Genomic DNA, 14724 nt, shown 5'->3' with positions numbered 1-14724 from the left:
TTTTTTACAGCTTGTTTTTAAACTGCTCTGTTGTGAGGTCTGTACATGATTATGATTTATTGTGCTGATAAAGGATTGCACAAGGCATTCTCCAAAGGAGCTGGAACTTGATTTTTTTTTCCTTTTCTCTCTCTTTTTTAATTATTCCTTTGTATTCTGGCTTTTCGATTCATTTGCTAACTAAGTGAATAGAGTAAAAACAGGATAATATAAGACTCTGAAGGAGCTGTTGATGACTAGCAACATGTGTTTCCTCAGCTTGTGTTTTTGTCCTCTTAAAAAGGAGCATCCCAAATGTTCTGGCTTGGGGCCTCTGGCCAATGCAGTCTTGTTTCCAAGCCATGTTCTGAAGCTGCTGGCCTTCAAAACCCCCACCACCACGTGGTGATGTTTGATGGCATTGTTGACAGTGCTGGGGCTAGTAGGTAGGCAGCTAGAAAGATAGCTGATGGTATGTTTGAAGGTGTGGGAGAGGATTGTTTCTGAGACCACTGCAGGAGAAATTTGTTAGTCGGCATTATGCCTGACTTAAGTTTACTGCCTGGGTGATGATTTTAGCATTTTCCTCGCCTCAGCTCCTTCTCAGCGGCTTGAGCATTTTTCTTCCACACTGCCCTCCTTTCCCTCCCCATGTGGCAAACTGTTTTCAGCCGCCAGCTATGATTTACTACCCCGTCCATGCACCAGCATTCCAGCTGTGAGCAGCTGTGTGCACATCTGGGAGCCTCTTCCCCTTAAGCACCCCCAAAAGAAGCTATGTTTTTAAAAGCTGGTATCTCCCCCTTGATGCATGCTTGGAATTTCCTTCCTATTGTGGGTTCTGGTATCTTTGGGGACCACCTGGACCTGAATGCTTTGTATCTCACAAGAGAAAAGTGAGATGAATATCAGGGTAAAGAGATTTCATTATGAAAATCAGACACTGGAGAGTCAGTTCATTTGGGCAGTCTTTAAAATCTCTTTTTGGTATTACTGCTAAACTTGCATACTCTTTTTATAATATTTTTTTTTTAAGTACTTGTCCTAAAAAGAAAAATTACCTATTCTATGTAACATTTTACTTTTTTGCTGTCACCAGTGCCTTTTCTTAACCTGTTATTTTATGTTTTTAATAAAAATCCAAATATTTATGTTACCCCCCTACTACTAACAGACGCAGTGTGTATCTGTCTTCACATGGACCTGACCATCTGCTAAAGTAGCCGTATTTGTTTCTGTGTATACATTTTCTCAAATATTTTCTCTTTCAACTACAAAATTTGAACTGCCAAGAGCATATGCAAAGATGAATGAGAATTTCTTGTCATTGTTACAGTACAAACACTGCAAGTGTCACCACCAGTGTCACCACACCTGGATGCGGCCTTGTCGCCTTGCCTGGGTGTCAGGGGATTAGTGTAGATGGCACTCTTCAACTAGTGTATGGGTTTGAGATCTTTGAGATTTGCCACCTTGTAGTATTGGTCTTGCATCCTTCTCTTCCATAAGTGTGCATTTCACTGTGAGAGGATGCATTCAAATGTATTGGCCGTTGGAGTTCCTAAAACTGAGGTGCTTTCAGGGTAACTTGGGCTTGGCTTTAATCTCTGGTGCTATAGCTTCGATGTAGTCAGCTTGACAGTGTGAAGGAATGAGTAGGATTAGAAGAGTTCCCACTTGAATTGCAGAGTACCTCCCAGGGTGTTAGGGTTTAGGAGGTTACTCATCCTAATCTTTTGATGAAATAGAAAACATAACCAGGTATTGTTGCATCTCTTGACGTCATACCTGAAATTGTGTTTCTTAAATTCTAAAATGTTTCTGAATTGCTGACTGAAGTGGTAGCAAGTGATACTTAACTTAGGTTGTGCTTTTGTTAACCTGAGAAACAGGGTCTGTTTATAAGCTCTAACTTTTCTTTATCTTCCATTTATAGCAGAGCAATGATATCGCTCGGGGCTTTGAGAGAGGACTGGAACCAGAAAAGATCATTGGAGCAACAGATTCCTGTGGCGATTTAATGTTCCTAATGAAATGGTGAGAGATGGGCCTCACTTCGTAGTTGTGGTTATTTTGCCCGTGACTTCAATTTGCATGGACGATAGGGTGGCTGGACTGAAATTTTCCAAGCTAATATATTTTTGTAATGATTTATTTTTATTGGAAAGGCAGGTCATTGTTGGGGTTCTTTAATTAGTATGAGCTGTGGGCATAAAATGGGTGTTAGGATTTAGAACAGACTTAAGACATATTTACACCAGGGCATTCGGCCGGTTATATTATTACAGCAGCCCACATTTTAGAAAGTGGTGTGAGGTAAGAAGCCAAGGCCACTGAATGAAGTCTGACAGGGAAAAGACTTGTCAGCAAAGAGCATCAGGCCAGTACTGGCCAAAGGACAAGTGACTTCATCATGTTGAAAGAGTGACTTGTAGAGGAAAATAAAATGTTTTCCTCTTGTTTTGTTTCTTTTCATTTGAGAGGCAGAGTTGCAGAGAGGAGAGACAGAGATCTTCCATCTACTGGTTCATTCCCCAGATAGCCGAGCCAGTTGGAAGCCAAGAGCCAGGAGCCTTTTCCAGGTCTCTTACATGGGTGCAGAGGTCCAAATACTTGAGCCATCCTCTCCTGCTTTCATAAGCACATTAGCAGGGCAGGAAGCTGGAATTGGAGCAGCTGGGACTCCAACTGGTGCTCATATGAGTGTCCATGCTATAAAAAGAAGTTTAGAATGCTATGCCACGGAGCCAGTTCCTTAGCTTGTTTTGTAAAGGCAAGAAGATTGATGGTGTGGGACTGACTGTCTCTCAGTTTATGACAGTCCTGGGCTTGTGTGTGGAGGCTGCAGTGCCACTAAGGAATCTGATGACCCTATACATTGTATCATCAGAGGTTTAATATTTTATGTTAAGAGTACTACTGGGGGGAATAAAGAATACTAGTGGTCCTTTACCCAGGGGCCTGCAGATGTAGTTGCTGTGTTCTGTCAAAAGTAAGGTGCTATATGGACTGGGTTTTTTCCTGCTTAGCCATATGTATTACTTAGTATTTATGTACACTTAACTTTCTCTCTCCACTATAATCCAAATTTAAGTCCCTAGCTCACTCGTTCATGCTCTCTTTCTCTCTCTATCTATCTATCGATAGATAGATATACACACACATATATATAGGTACATGTTTTCCTTTTCCCCATCCATAACAAATAAACTCTGGGAGTGACCGAAAATTATCGCAGCAAAATTTTAATTAGAACTTTTCTCAATTGACAGGATCATAGTCAAGGAACTAAGATGGAGGGGGGGGGATCACTTGATAAAAGAGGTTAGAAAATTGGATGTTATAGCCAAAACCTTTGGGTTTTTGTTTTTGTTTTAAGATTTATTTATTTGAAAGACAGAGTGATGGAAGAAATAGAGAGTAGGGGAGAAAGAGATCTTTCATCCACTGGTTCCTTTTTTTTTTTTCTTTTAAGATTTATTTATTTATTTATTTATTTATTGGAAAGTCAGATATACAGAGATGAGGAGAGATAGAGAGGAAGATCTTCTGTCTGATGATTCACTCCCCAAGTGAGTACAACGGCCGGTGCTGTGCCAATCCAAAGCCAGGATCCAGGAACTTCTTCCAGGTCTCCCACGTGGGTGCAGGGTCCCAAGGCTTTGAAAAGTGGAGCTGCCGAGATTAGAACCAGTGCCCACATGGGATCCCAGCGCATTCAAGGCAAGGACTTTAGCTGCTAGGCCATGCCGCTGGGCTTCACTGGTTCCTTTTTCAAATGACTGCAACAGCCAGGACTGGGCCAGTGCAAAGGCAGGGAGCTGGACTCCATGTTGGTCTCCCACATCCATGTCAGGGCTGAATCAGTTGGGCCATCTTCTGCTGCTTTGGAAAAGAGGGCATGATTAGGATCCTGTGCGGTAGCCTAATGGCTGAAGTCCTTGCCTTGTACTCGCCGGGATCCCAACTGGGCACTGGTTCTAATCCTGGCTGCTCTACTACCCATCCAGCTCCCTGCCTGTGGCCAGGGAAAGCAGCGGAGTATGGCCCAAAGCCTTGGGACACTGTACCCGCATGGGAGACCTGGAAGACGCTCCTGGCTCCTGGCTCAGCTCCAGCCATTGTGGCTGCTTGGGCAGTGAACCAGCAGAGGAAAGGTCTTCCTCTCTGTCTGTCCTTTTCTCTGTATATCTGCCTTTGCAATAAAAATAAGTGAATTGGGCCCAGCGCAGTGGCGCAAGTGGTTAAGGTCCTCACCTTGCATGCCCGGGATCCCATATGGGTGCCGGTTCTATCCTGGCAGCCCCACTTCCCTTCCAGCTCCCTGCCTGTGGCCCGGGAAGGCAGCAGAGGACGGCCCAAAGCCTTGGGACCCTGCACCCGCGTGGGAGACCCGGAAGAGTCTCCTGGCTTTGGATCGGCATAGCATGGGCTCTTGCGCTCCCTTGGGGAGCGAATCATCAGACGGGGAGTGAATCATCGGATGGAAGATCTTCCTCTCTGTCTTTCCTCTCTGTATATCCGCCTTTCCAATAAAAAAAAATAATAAATCTTTAAAAAATAATAATAATAAATAAGTGAATTTTGGTGACTAGTAGGGAGATGGATTAGAAGCAGCGCAACCAGGAGCTAAAGTGACCCGCTGATAGAGGATGCCAGTGTTGCTGGCAACAGTGCAACAGTGTCAGCTGCACAACCAAATTTCGTTTTTTTTTACTGTACCAATCCACAATTTTTACCAAAATGGTAATAAGTGTTTAAAGGACCAGAAAGGGTTAGACTCCTTCACTGGGATGATCCAGAACTGGACTGATGAACTTATACAGAATTAAGTTAGGTTTGGTTGTTTTATTCACATGCCCTCACACAAAAATTATAGAAGCAAAATTAGTATAATTTGTTACTCAGCCTTTTTGTATTTTGAAGAACTATTTATTTTTATTGGAAAGACGGATATACAGAGAGGAGGAGAGACAGAGTGGAAGATCCTCTGTGCAATGGTTCACTCTCCAGGTGACTGAAATGGCTGGAGGTGAGCCCATCAGGAGCCAGGAGTTCTTCCGGGTCTCCCATGCAGGTGCAGAGTCCCAAGGCTTAAGGCCGTCCACTGCTCTTCAGGCCATAAGCAGGGAGCTATATGGGAAATGGAGCAGCCAGAACAAACTGGTGCCCATATCAGATTCCAGCGCTTGCAAAGGGAGACAATTGCCAAGCCTCTATTATTCAGCCTTTTTAACTCAAGCTTCCAAACTTTGCATCTACAGTCTAGCTACAGATTCTGTATCTAATATAATAATTACACTCAAAATTTGTTTGTTTCAATTTCTTCTAGAAAATATTGAACTGGTATGGCCCTTTTCACCTTGAAATCAGTATGAATCTATATGATAAATTAACGTGTGTTTAGACAGGTTCCCTCCTTTCTAAGTCTCCTATTCTTTCTCTTCAGGAAAGACACAGATGAAGCTGACCTGGTCCTTGCAAAAGAAGCTAATGTGAAATGTCCACAAATTGTGATAGCATTTTATGAAGAGAGACTGACGTGGCATGCGTATCCTGAGGATGCGGAAAACAAAGAGAAAGAAACAGCAAAGAGCTAAAGGACGGGGGTGGTCTCTGTCATTTCTCTTTGTACATAATACATTCACCTCCCTGCCTCCTCTTCCTCTGCCCGCCCCTGTCTCTCCTAAACACATCCATAAACAATGTGCTTATCACTGTGCTCCACAGGGGAAATGTTGGTATTGGTTCTCTTGTAGCATAACTGATGGTCTGAGTCATGCTGAGTGTGTCTCTGTGAAGACCAGGCATTTGCATACTGTAACTCCCTCCGTTTGTTTCCTTTGCCCTGATTTCTTCCTCCTGCTCCCCTGTGACCTCAAGATAAGTTTTACCTTTCCAGTCACCTTAGAGTCCTAATCTTTCCAGGGTTGGTCACTTTGTAGATTGGGGGATTTTCGTGGTGCTGATGGTTCATCTTGGTGTCCTGCTTTGGTTCTTAGAACATACAGATGACCAGCTGGCCTTTGTTCTGACGCGTTGGGATGGAAAGGATGTTACCCATCTTTCAAAACGCCTGTGCAGCTGCCACCTGTGGGGGTTTCGCAGCCTAGTTTAGCTCCACCCAGGGGAATACAGGGTTCTTTACTGTGGCCTCGAGGGCCAGCCTCTGTTCGTCCTCCCCCTTCCTGAGAACAACTCCAGCCCTGGGAGAACTTGATGTTTTGTGTTGAAAGTTTGTGAAGGCACTCCTTTTAGTCTTGAGACCTTCAGCCCTGTTCTTCAGCAATCCCTAATTCTTCTGCAAGGTGGTGTCTTAAAATGGCCAGGTTGTTCACTGTGCAGGCTGTTAGCTGTGTAGCCCAAGAGGATGAGGGCGTGGGAGGCGGATGAGATTGTCTTCTTAACCATGTTTGTATGTTTGTGTGCTTTCCTTCCATCCCTCCTATTTAGGTGATGTATTTATGTAGGTGTGAATGATTGCCTGGTGCTTGCTTGTGCCAAGGTGCTAGGCACCCTCCAACCCTGCCAACTTCTGTGGCCTCCCAAAGCATTCCTGTTACCAAAGAGGCTTCAACCTGAGTCGCTTCACAGCGGACCCAAGCTCCCCTCCCTCCCACTCCATGCCGCTGTTTTCCATGGAGAATTCTTGGAGGGGAACCCACTGGCCAGTGTCAGCTTGCAGTGTTCGTCATGGTTAGCAAGATCCTGCTTTCTTGACTCCTAGACTGCCACCAAGATCCCCCAAAGTGTTAACTGTTCCTGCTCCCACTTTCCCCAGTTTTTAGAGTGTGTTTGCCATGGAATACTTGTCACCTCAGAAAACAACAGCTCCCCCTAACCCCCCCGCAGCACTAGTGTGTTGACACAATCTTCTCTTCCTATTCAGCACAATTTTTCCCTTGTATTTTGTTGTTGTTTTTCCCTTTGCTTGCTTTGTTCTTATGTTGAGAGGGTGTTGTTGTTTTTTTTGTTTTTGGGTTTTTTCCCTGATCATATTCTGCATTTGTACCCCAAGAATTACCCTCCTTCTCCCCTTACTTTCTTTTGTGTAGTCAAGGGAGGCTGGAGAGTCAGGGCTAAAAGTAAGGAAGTAGCAGGGTTTTGTGCATCTTTGTCCCAGCCCCAAAGCTGAGGAAATAAGAATAAATGCTTGAAATAGCCTTAATTCTAGAGTTCAGCAGCCACTGAGGCTGTTTTTGTTGTTGCTTTTTTTTTTTTTTTAAACATATAGCTGTCTGGCCAGGAGCATTCAGCCATTTCTAGATTATTCATAATGAGGGGAATGCATGGATTGCTTCAGTCTACAGATGAGCCAAATAATATGCAAATCATATCCCCATTCATAGCATTTGTTAACACTGCTTCCCTGCTCAGCTGCTGATTGAATTCTGTGTGCTTGTATAAATTATGTCAAAAATTAGACTGCACAGTTGAGGAAACAGCTGTTGCTGCAGTGACGTGACAGCCTGGAACAATGCAGCTCTTGGTTGAAGCCGGCTGAGAAAATCCTCCTGCATGATAACATGAGTGGGCGAGCACTCGTAACGCAGACTGCAGGAGGGTGGGAGTTGTTGTCTCCATACTTCTTGGCTCTCTGAAGGAATTAAAGGCCTAGGTCAAGTGGTGGGTAATGGACAGTTGTCAGTACTTAACCTGATGGGCATCTGGAAGTAAGGAAGGGTCGTCAGAAAATGGGCTTGTCGCAGGAGTAACCCAGGACAGCAATTAGGGTAGGCAGGACCAGGACAAAGACAGGCTGGAGCTCCTGTGTCTGGCGTTCTTCATTTGCAGCTGGAGGAAATGATAGCCTTCCCAAGTCAACAGTGGGCATAAAAGCTGCAGAGAAGTGTTTTCAAACCAGAAATCGTAACACGTAGTCAGAGGACGTGACAGTGTGTTGTGCAGAGGTTGGTCCTGAGATGCCTGGGACACAGGGTTTCTGTGGCTATAGGTGCTGCCTAAGATATTCGTCACAGTCTGGTTATGTTTACCAAGGTCACCCCAGCCCCTTCACTACTCTCATTCCCTTTTTCTGCCCTCGGTGTATTAAATGATGTGCCACCAAAACAACGCTTGTTGTCTCCCGCCTACGCCCAGCTGATGCTGCAGGGATGTAGGGAGCCAGAAGCTAATGCTAAATTCAGCCTTCAGCACCCCAGGAACCCAGATGTCTGCCTAACGCTCTGTTAGTGTTGGGGAGCAGTCCTTACCCCTGAAAAGCAGCAGCCTCAAGCTGAAAGCTGTTTCCAAGAACAGTTTCCCTTCCAGACGGTAGCCATTGATGGAGCCCCTCTTTCAATGCCTACGGTCCCTCAGAGGTATTTTCTGTGTGGTTAGCTAGTCCTCTTTGTTCCCAGAGCTCAGCATTAGTGATCTGGTTCCGGGGGGAGTGGACCAGGGACAGCTTAGCTTTTCTAATCTTTCCAATCCCTGGGCTGAACACATGGCCTGTATGGAGTTTAGCTGTTGGGAAAGTCGGCTGGCACAACAGCGCCCATGCTGAAGCTGGGGACACCCATGTTGTTTCCTTTGTCAAGCTGCAGTCCAGGTTCTGGCAGCTCCAAGGAGCATTCGGGCTTGTCCTGCTCCTGACACTCGGCAGTCTTGGGTGGCCTTGGCTGTCCCCCAGCCGTGCCTGCACACTGCTGTCTGTTGATCAAGGGTGGCGCCTGCATTCATCTAGCCACCGTGCAGACCATTTTTCTTACTCAGATCAAGTGACAGGAAGGTTTGGGAGTCTTAAGGTTTGACTGGATCTCTGATGAGTCTAACTCACTTCAGAGATGATGAGCGCTCTAAGTTCTCTGCTCCACCCTGGGAACAGCTGTCTGTGCCCTCAGGGTTCAAAATTTGGAAGGTTTCTGATAGCATTTTGCAATGATACGAGTGCCCAGTTAGATTTGAAATGAGAAAACTTACAAATCAGGTCAAAGGGAAAGCTTGTTTGAGCTCTGTGACACTCTCCATGCTTTTGACTTAGATTTTTAGCGTAAAAATTGGTCTTGAGGTCTATACGTTCATAAGCAGACCCAGCAAGTGTGCCTGTGGCAGGGCAGAGGGAGGGTCTGGAGTCAATAGACTTCATTTTTGTGTGGACTTCTCACTGATCATAAAAATTGCTTTTATTTTTTTCTAAAGTTATTTGCAAAAATAAGAACTGTAAAAGTAGATGGTCTGAATTGGGTTCCCTTTCTACCCACTTTGCAGAGACTCAAACTCCAGCCCCATTCACACATATCTACATTGGTATTACTCGGCTAATGTGGGGTGAACTGACCAACTGAATGATTGGTGTGGAAAATGCTGCCTGTGGGTACAAGGGCCTCATTTGGGGGGCACCTCTGGCTGGTGTTTATGTGGTTTCTGGCCCCTGAGGGACATGAATTGGTTCCTTTGTGAAAAAGACCATAGGTCCACGGGTGGAACCGAGACGGCTACAAACACAGCAAAGCTTGTTTGATTCCAGAAAAAAAAAAGTATGACTGAGGATTGAAAAAATGCTGTTGCTACTGGGAAAGACAGACAATAGATGAGAGGGGATTAAAAGCCCTAAGTTTGATCACTGGTGTATACTCTGCCTAAGTGCTTAGTGGTTTCGTGGCCTGTGGAAAACAGTGGTGAACAGTTGAAGATAACAGTTGTGATACCAGACATTGTATCAGAATTGCTCACACCTTTTGAGTTTGTCTTTCCTTTGGGAGCAATGCAGATGAGGCTAAGCCTGAGTCAGGGATGCACCTTGCCATGACCAGCGAACAGCCAGAAAAGAAGGTCGGGGCATGTGTGCTGCTGCCTGAGCATCCTCCGTGGCTAGTGTAGCAACAGTGTAGTTTCTGAGCAGGGATTTGGTATGGTTAGTTGAGAACTGCCCCCCAGAAGGGTGTGTACTCCCCTGGAGGTCTGCCAGTCTGGGGAGAAGCCTCAGGTGGCGGGAAGGTCTCCAGCTGCCACCCTGGTGACCTACAGCACAGGGTAGTGGAACGCCACCTGAATGATTGAGAGTATTCAGAGTACCTGTTCTGGAAAGTTGCTAAAGCACAGAGTTCTTTGGATAACGTCATAAAAAGCAATTCTAGTTTCTTTCTGCTTGCGCTAAATTCCTTGAATTTTAATCTACCTCATCTTGTCTTTTCAGTCACTTCAGCTTGTTGCTGCCTTGGCAGTATGTTTGACTTGCATTTGCTAAGGTGGAATTGTTGCTATTCACTGCTAGCTCATTTTCTCGCCTTTTCATCTGAGTCCTCATTTCGCTTAACATCATCTCATATTGCTCCTCTGTCAGGAAAAAAGGGCTTAAAGTAGTTGAAGGAAATCTTTCTTTGTGGGATGAAAGTGACCGTCCAATGCTCTTTGTCTCCGAGGTCAGTACGAGAAGGAGTTAAAACAAGATGGTAGGGGAGGGGAAGGACCCTGCACTGGAGGCAAAAACTGACAAGGAAAGAGCCATTAATTAAGACAATTTCAAAGTCAACCGATTGTGATCGTTAATGTCACAATAGATCAAAACCTAATTATCACAGCCTAGGTAAGCGCCATCAGTATTAATCGGAAAATCTAATAGGAAACTATTATCAGGAAATTAGGCCAAATGGAATGCAGTGAACTTTTTATCCTGTCATTCTGTTTTTTTGTGATGTCTCCTGGCATTGGCAGGTGTGACCCTTAGCACTTGGCTCTGAGCCTGAGTGGCCAGTTTGCTACATTTTTTAAGGAATTATTTTTCTTTTAGAATTCCTAACATAGCCTGAACCTGAACTCCCATTGCTGAAGTATCAGTCTTGAACTTGACCATCCCCAAGACTTGGCCTAGTATGAGGAGCAGTCAGTGAGAAAAAGTTACTATTTAGGTCTTGGAATGACTGCTGCCACTCAGAGTGTGCCCAGTGAGTGTGACGCTGCAGGGGGTGATTGGTCATTCCCCAGGAGGGAGAGAGATGGAAGGGCTGTCTGCTTGGAAATTCTCCGTGGATGCCTGAAAAGGACACGTGTAACTGTGACAGCTCTTTGGCTCCAGTCATTGTGGCCCAGATTCTAGTGGCTTGAAGTTTGGATTATAGACCAGAATCAGCCATTGGTCTTCCCCCTGCTCCCCACTTTGCCCCACTCTGTGTCCCTGGTCCGAGTAAAAGGGACAGAATCCCAGAGTAAATCAGGTTTTGTTTTCTTTATTTTTACCCTTCTTGTGTTTAAAAACAGGTTCTACTTTTGGCAGGAAAGACTCAAATTCTCAGTGTCTGTAATGGGTTCCAGAGGAACACTTCATCCGCTCTGCCTGAAGGGCTAAGTGGGGCTCACCAGTTTCTTTAATTTTGAACTGGGCGCTGAAGCAGATGGAGGGCAGGGAGTGCTGGGCAGGTCTTGGGGCCTGCACTGTCAGCTCTGCTGCAGAAGTGGACCCAGCTCTCCTGCCTTGGTGTGTTGTTGCTGCTTTCCGGGTTTGGCAAACTGGAGTTAGTCACACAATGTAAGACTTTGAGAAATCAGTGTCTTGCAGTCCTTTAGCTCTGAGGATGAAGTTAATGTCTTTCCTCCCCCCACCCCCCATATAAAAGCCTTCATGCTCTTAATGTTGAAGATTTTGTTTCTAAAACATCCATCACCACCTGACTTTGAGAAGCAGTCTGTCTCCCCAAGGTTCCTGCTATGACACTAGCAAGCCCTAGGCCCTCAGTTAATCCTTATGCATGTCATTGACTTTCTGCAGTCTGCTGAATGAATGAGGTCTGTCTTACTGGCTTCCTTTTGCTTGCAAGTGCACTCTGGGAAGTGAGATGCTCCAGGACCCGGAACGGGAAATGCAGTGGATGCTGACTGGACCATTGTGTGCCAACCTCCTCAACTGATCCTAATGGCTGACCTTGGGCAAGTCACTCCTTTCAATGCCTCAGTTCCCCATCTGTCAAATGGGGGTAATAATACAGACCTACCTCACAGGGGTGTTGTGAGGCATTGTAAACCAGAAGTGGTAGTATACTCGCGGGTCCTCTGTCCAGGATGCCCTGAGCTGAGCCGCCGAGGCCAAAGCCTTGAGCTCTCCATCCTCAGCAAGGTTGGAAGTGCCCGGCGGCCTCCACGAGCTCTCTGCCCTCCACCCCGCATCAAAGTTGCTGCTAGTTCAAGATGTTTGAAAGTGTTTCAGGAATGTTGGCATCTGCACAGTTCAGACATGCTAAGGAGGTTTCGGGGGAAGGCACTGAGTATTTTCTATGTCTTGCATTCACAAAGAAGCTGTTTTGGACCTGCGAGCGTTGGATTGGGACTGGGGCGGGGGCAGGGGTGCTCTGCTCCTCTCTCTGCAGGTTCCGAACTTGGGCTCCACCTAGCCCAGATGGCCTTCAGGAGCAAAGGTTGCCATCATTGCTTGTCACTGCCTGCACTGGTCCCACACAACAGCCGTGTCGCCATGCCCGCTTGTGGTGTTTGCACACAAGCCTCGCTGCCTCATGGAAACCAGCTGGCCCAGTAGATGAAACCACCTCATCCTTTGCCATGAAAGAGGCAACATTGCAGTCCTTTTTTAAAATGATACATTTAACACTCAGAATTGGACATTGATCTTCAAGCCTTCCTCTAGTACACTGAGCTCAGCATCTGTCATCTCTTAAGTGCCCACAGTCCATGCCTGACCTTTGACTCTCCTTCACCACCCCTGTTTAAGGAAACTTTGGACAGTGTTTCTATTTGTCCCCAGTGTGAGCCCCGGAACCACCTTCTTTCCATCACATTTGAGGGACACAGCCACCTCCTCTTCCCACAGGGCTCCTCTCCTGTCCTCCTCCTCGGCCCTGGATTTGTAACCCATGTAGAAGCACAAAGTCCCGGCCCTGGCCGTCCCTGCATTTCTGTTTTGTGGACTTCCCAACTGAGTCAGCCTGGCACTTGGCAGTTCCAGGTGGTTCCATGGAGCCCTGGAGGTCAGAGGGAGCACAGTCTGATGTCTGCCAGGTGGCCAGAAGTGACTCAACCCACCGACTGGCCCCGGGCCGCCCCCATGCTCTGTGCCACCCCGAGTAACAGGGTCTCCCTCCCACCAGGTGTCTGAATGGAAATGGGAAACGAGGGACTGAGTTTAGGGGAGTGGGGTGGTTTGCAGTTGTGTTTATTGCTTTTATTTCAGCCAAACCAATCTGCTTTTGTTTTCTCTTTAAAGAATAAGTGATCTATGTATATGTTCACCTTTTAAATGTAAATGTTTAAAAGTAGGCATTTATGTGTTTCCAGAACTGACTTCTGATGAGCAGACCTCATTCTCCCCTTCTCCCACCCTCCTCTTCCCTCTTTTCATACTCTTGTATTGGTTCTAATAAATGGTTGCTTTTCAAATACGCATCCTGAGTGGTGGTTTGAAGGTCTGGGTCTTAACACTCCTGGAATTTAAGTCCTAGGGTTGTAGCAGTAGTCGCACATCCCAGTTTCTCGGAAAGCGGATTGATTTTTACGAGGGGTTTTAGTTGTTGCTTTCTGGCTTTCCACGAATATCCACAAGGTGGCGCAAGCAGGAGGAACTAAAAAGGTGTCCGTTCTGTTGGCCTTCCTGCTCTGCCTGCCTTTCCGAGCTCCTGACGGCTCAGAAAACACGTGTTAGCCTGCTGCAGCCCCGTGCTCCCTATGGTTATTAGAATGTATGAGACGCCACGCCAAGCAGGCGAAATCAGGTTTGAAGAATCCCAATTTATGTGAATTTTACAGTTTCTGATTTGTTCCACAAATAACAAAGTAACTGTCTTGTGGAGTTCTGAAGGCGTGTGAGTCAGGGACACGTGGGGGAGGGGGATGATGGGAGGGACAGTGAATCTCAGCTGGCACAAGCCAGTGCAGAGCTGAGTGATGGAGATGGGCAGCAAGGCCGAGGGAGAGCCCCCAAAGCCAGGCGTGACGCTGCCAGGGCCGAGGCTCAGTCCTGCTTTGTGCCATCTTGCTCTGCAATTCTCCCTCTTGTTTTCCTTTCCTGCTGCTGAATTATGGGGTCTCCTCAGTCTAATCTCGTAAAGTCTTATGAAGACATCTGTAGGTTGGCTGGCTTAATGGTCCATGACCCCATAAACATGGGACAGGAGGGCCATTTGGTCCACTTCAGAGCCAGACCCTTCTGGACGTTATTAACTGCCTCCGAAGCCTGGGACTGTGCGCCCCTTGCACTCTCCATCTCTTTCTAGCTCCCGCCCCCTAATGTGCCACCTTGTCCCTGCAGCAAGCACTCTCATCCTGGGGGGCAGGGGGCTTCACACCTATGCTCATGCACCTGAACCACTGTGCCTTGGTTTCTGTTGCCCTCTGGCGAGGGCTGCATCCACTTTGGCACTCACTCAGGTGAGCTCATTCCAGCTTAATCACTCCTCACAGGCCTCTCACCCCATGGACCTGCTGGAGCGTCCAGAACCCCAGGGTTTTTTTTTTTTCCTGCCTCCTTTGGTCTCCGTGGGAAGACTGCTGCCCTGGCAGCTCTGGGGAAATGGAGGTTTATCTTGTAGGTGTGGGCTCTGTTGGCTCCTGGAGTGCCCAGCACTAAATGGCCCTGGGCAGCTAACAGGCTTTTCCTTGGTAGGGTGGATGTGGATGTGTCCCAGGAAGGCGCAGCGGGGCCTTTGGGGAGGCAGACATCCAGTGTGGGAGAATGCGTGAGCTCAGCTCACCAGCGTCAAGTCACAGCCCAGAGTCCTGGGCTCCAAGGCCCCAAGCCCTTTGCGCCTCCTCCCTGCTCTCCTGCCTCCGAGCCCCTCTGCAGCTGTGACATCTTGCTTT

At 46.8% G+C, this 14724-nt stretch overlaps 1 protein-coding gene across 5 annotated transcripts in view; it reads left to right on the top strand.

Annotated features, from left to right (window-relative positions):
- Positions 1-12667, top strand: part of CBX5 (chromobox 5) — a 40191-nt gene extending 27524 nt beyond the window's left edge. For 4 of the 5 annotated variants that reach the window (XM_040979891.1, XM_040979905.1, XM_040979897.1 and 1 more), the window contains 2 exons: positions 1916-2016; positions 5429-12667. In XM_040979891.1, the coding sequence (XP_040835825.1) occupies positions 1916-2016; positions 5429-5579 (252 nt within the window). In that variant the 3' untranslated portion in view covers positions 5580-12667. The remainder of the gene's footprint in view (positions 1-1915; positions 2017-5428) is intronic. The other variant, XM_040979913.1, reaches the window with a different exon arrangement.
- The last annotated feature ends 2057 nt before the right edge of the window (positions 12668-14724 follow it).

This window comes from Ochotona curzoniae, unplaced genomic scaffold (genome assembly GCF_017591425.1).
Source record: "Ochotona curzoniae isolate NIBS_2020 unplaced genomic scaffold, NIBS_Ocur_1.0 contig_1014, whole genome shotgun sequence".
NCBI classification, from domain to species: Eukaryota; Metazoa; Chordata; class Mammalia; order Lagomorpha; family Ochotonidae; genus Ochotona; species Ochotona curzoniae.
Note: the sequence above shows the minus strand (reverse complement) of the source record. Positions and strands in the feature narration are given on the sequence as shown.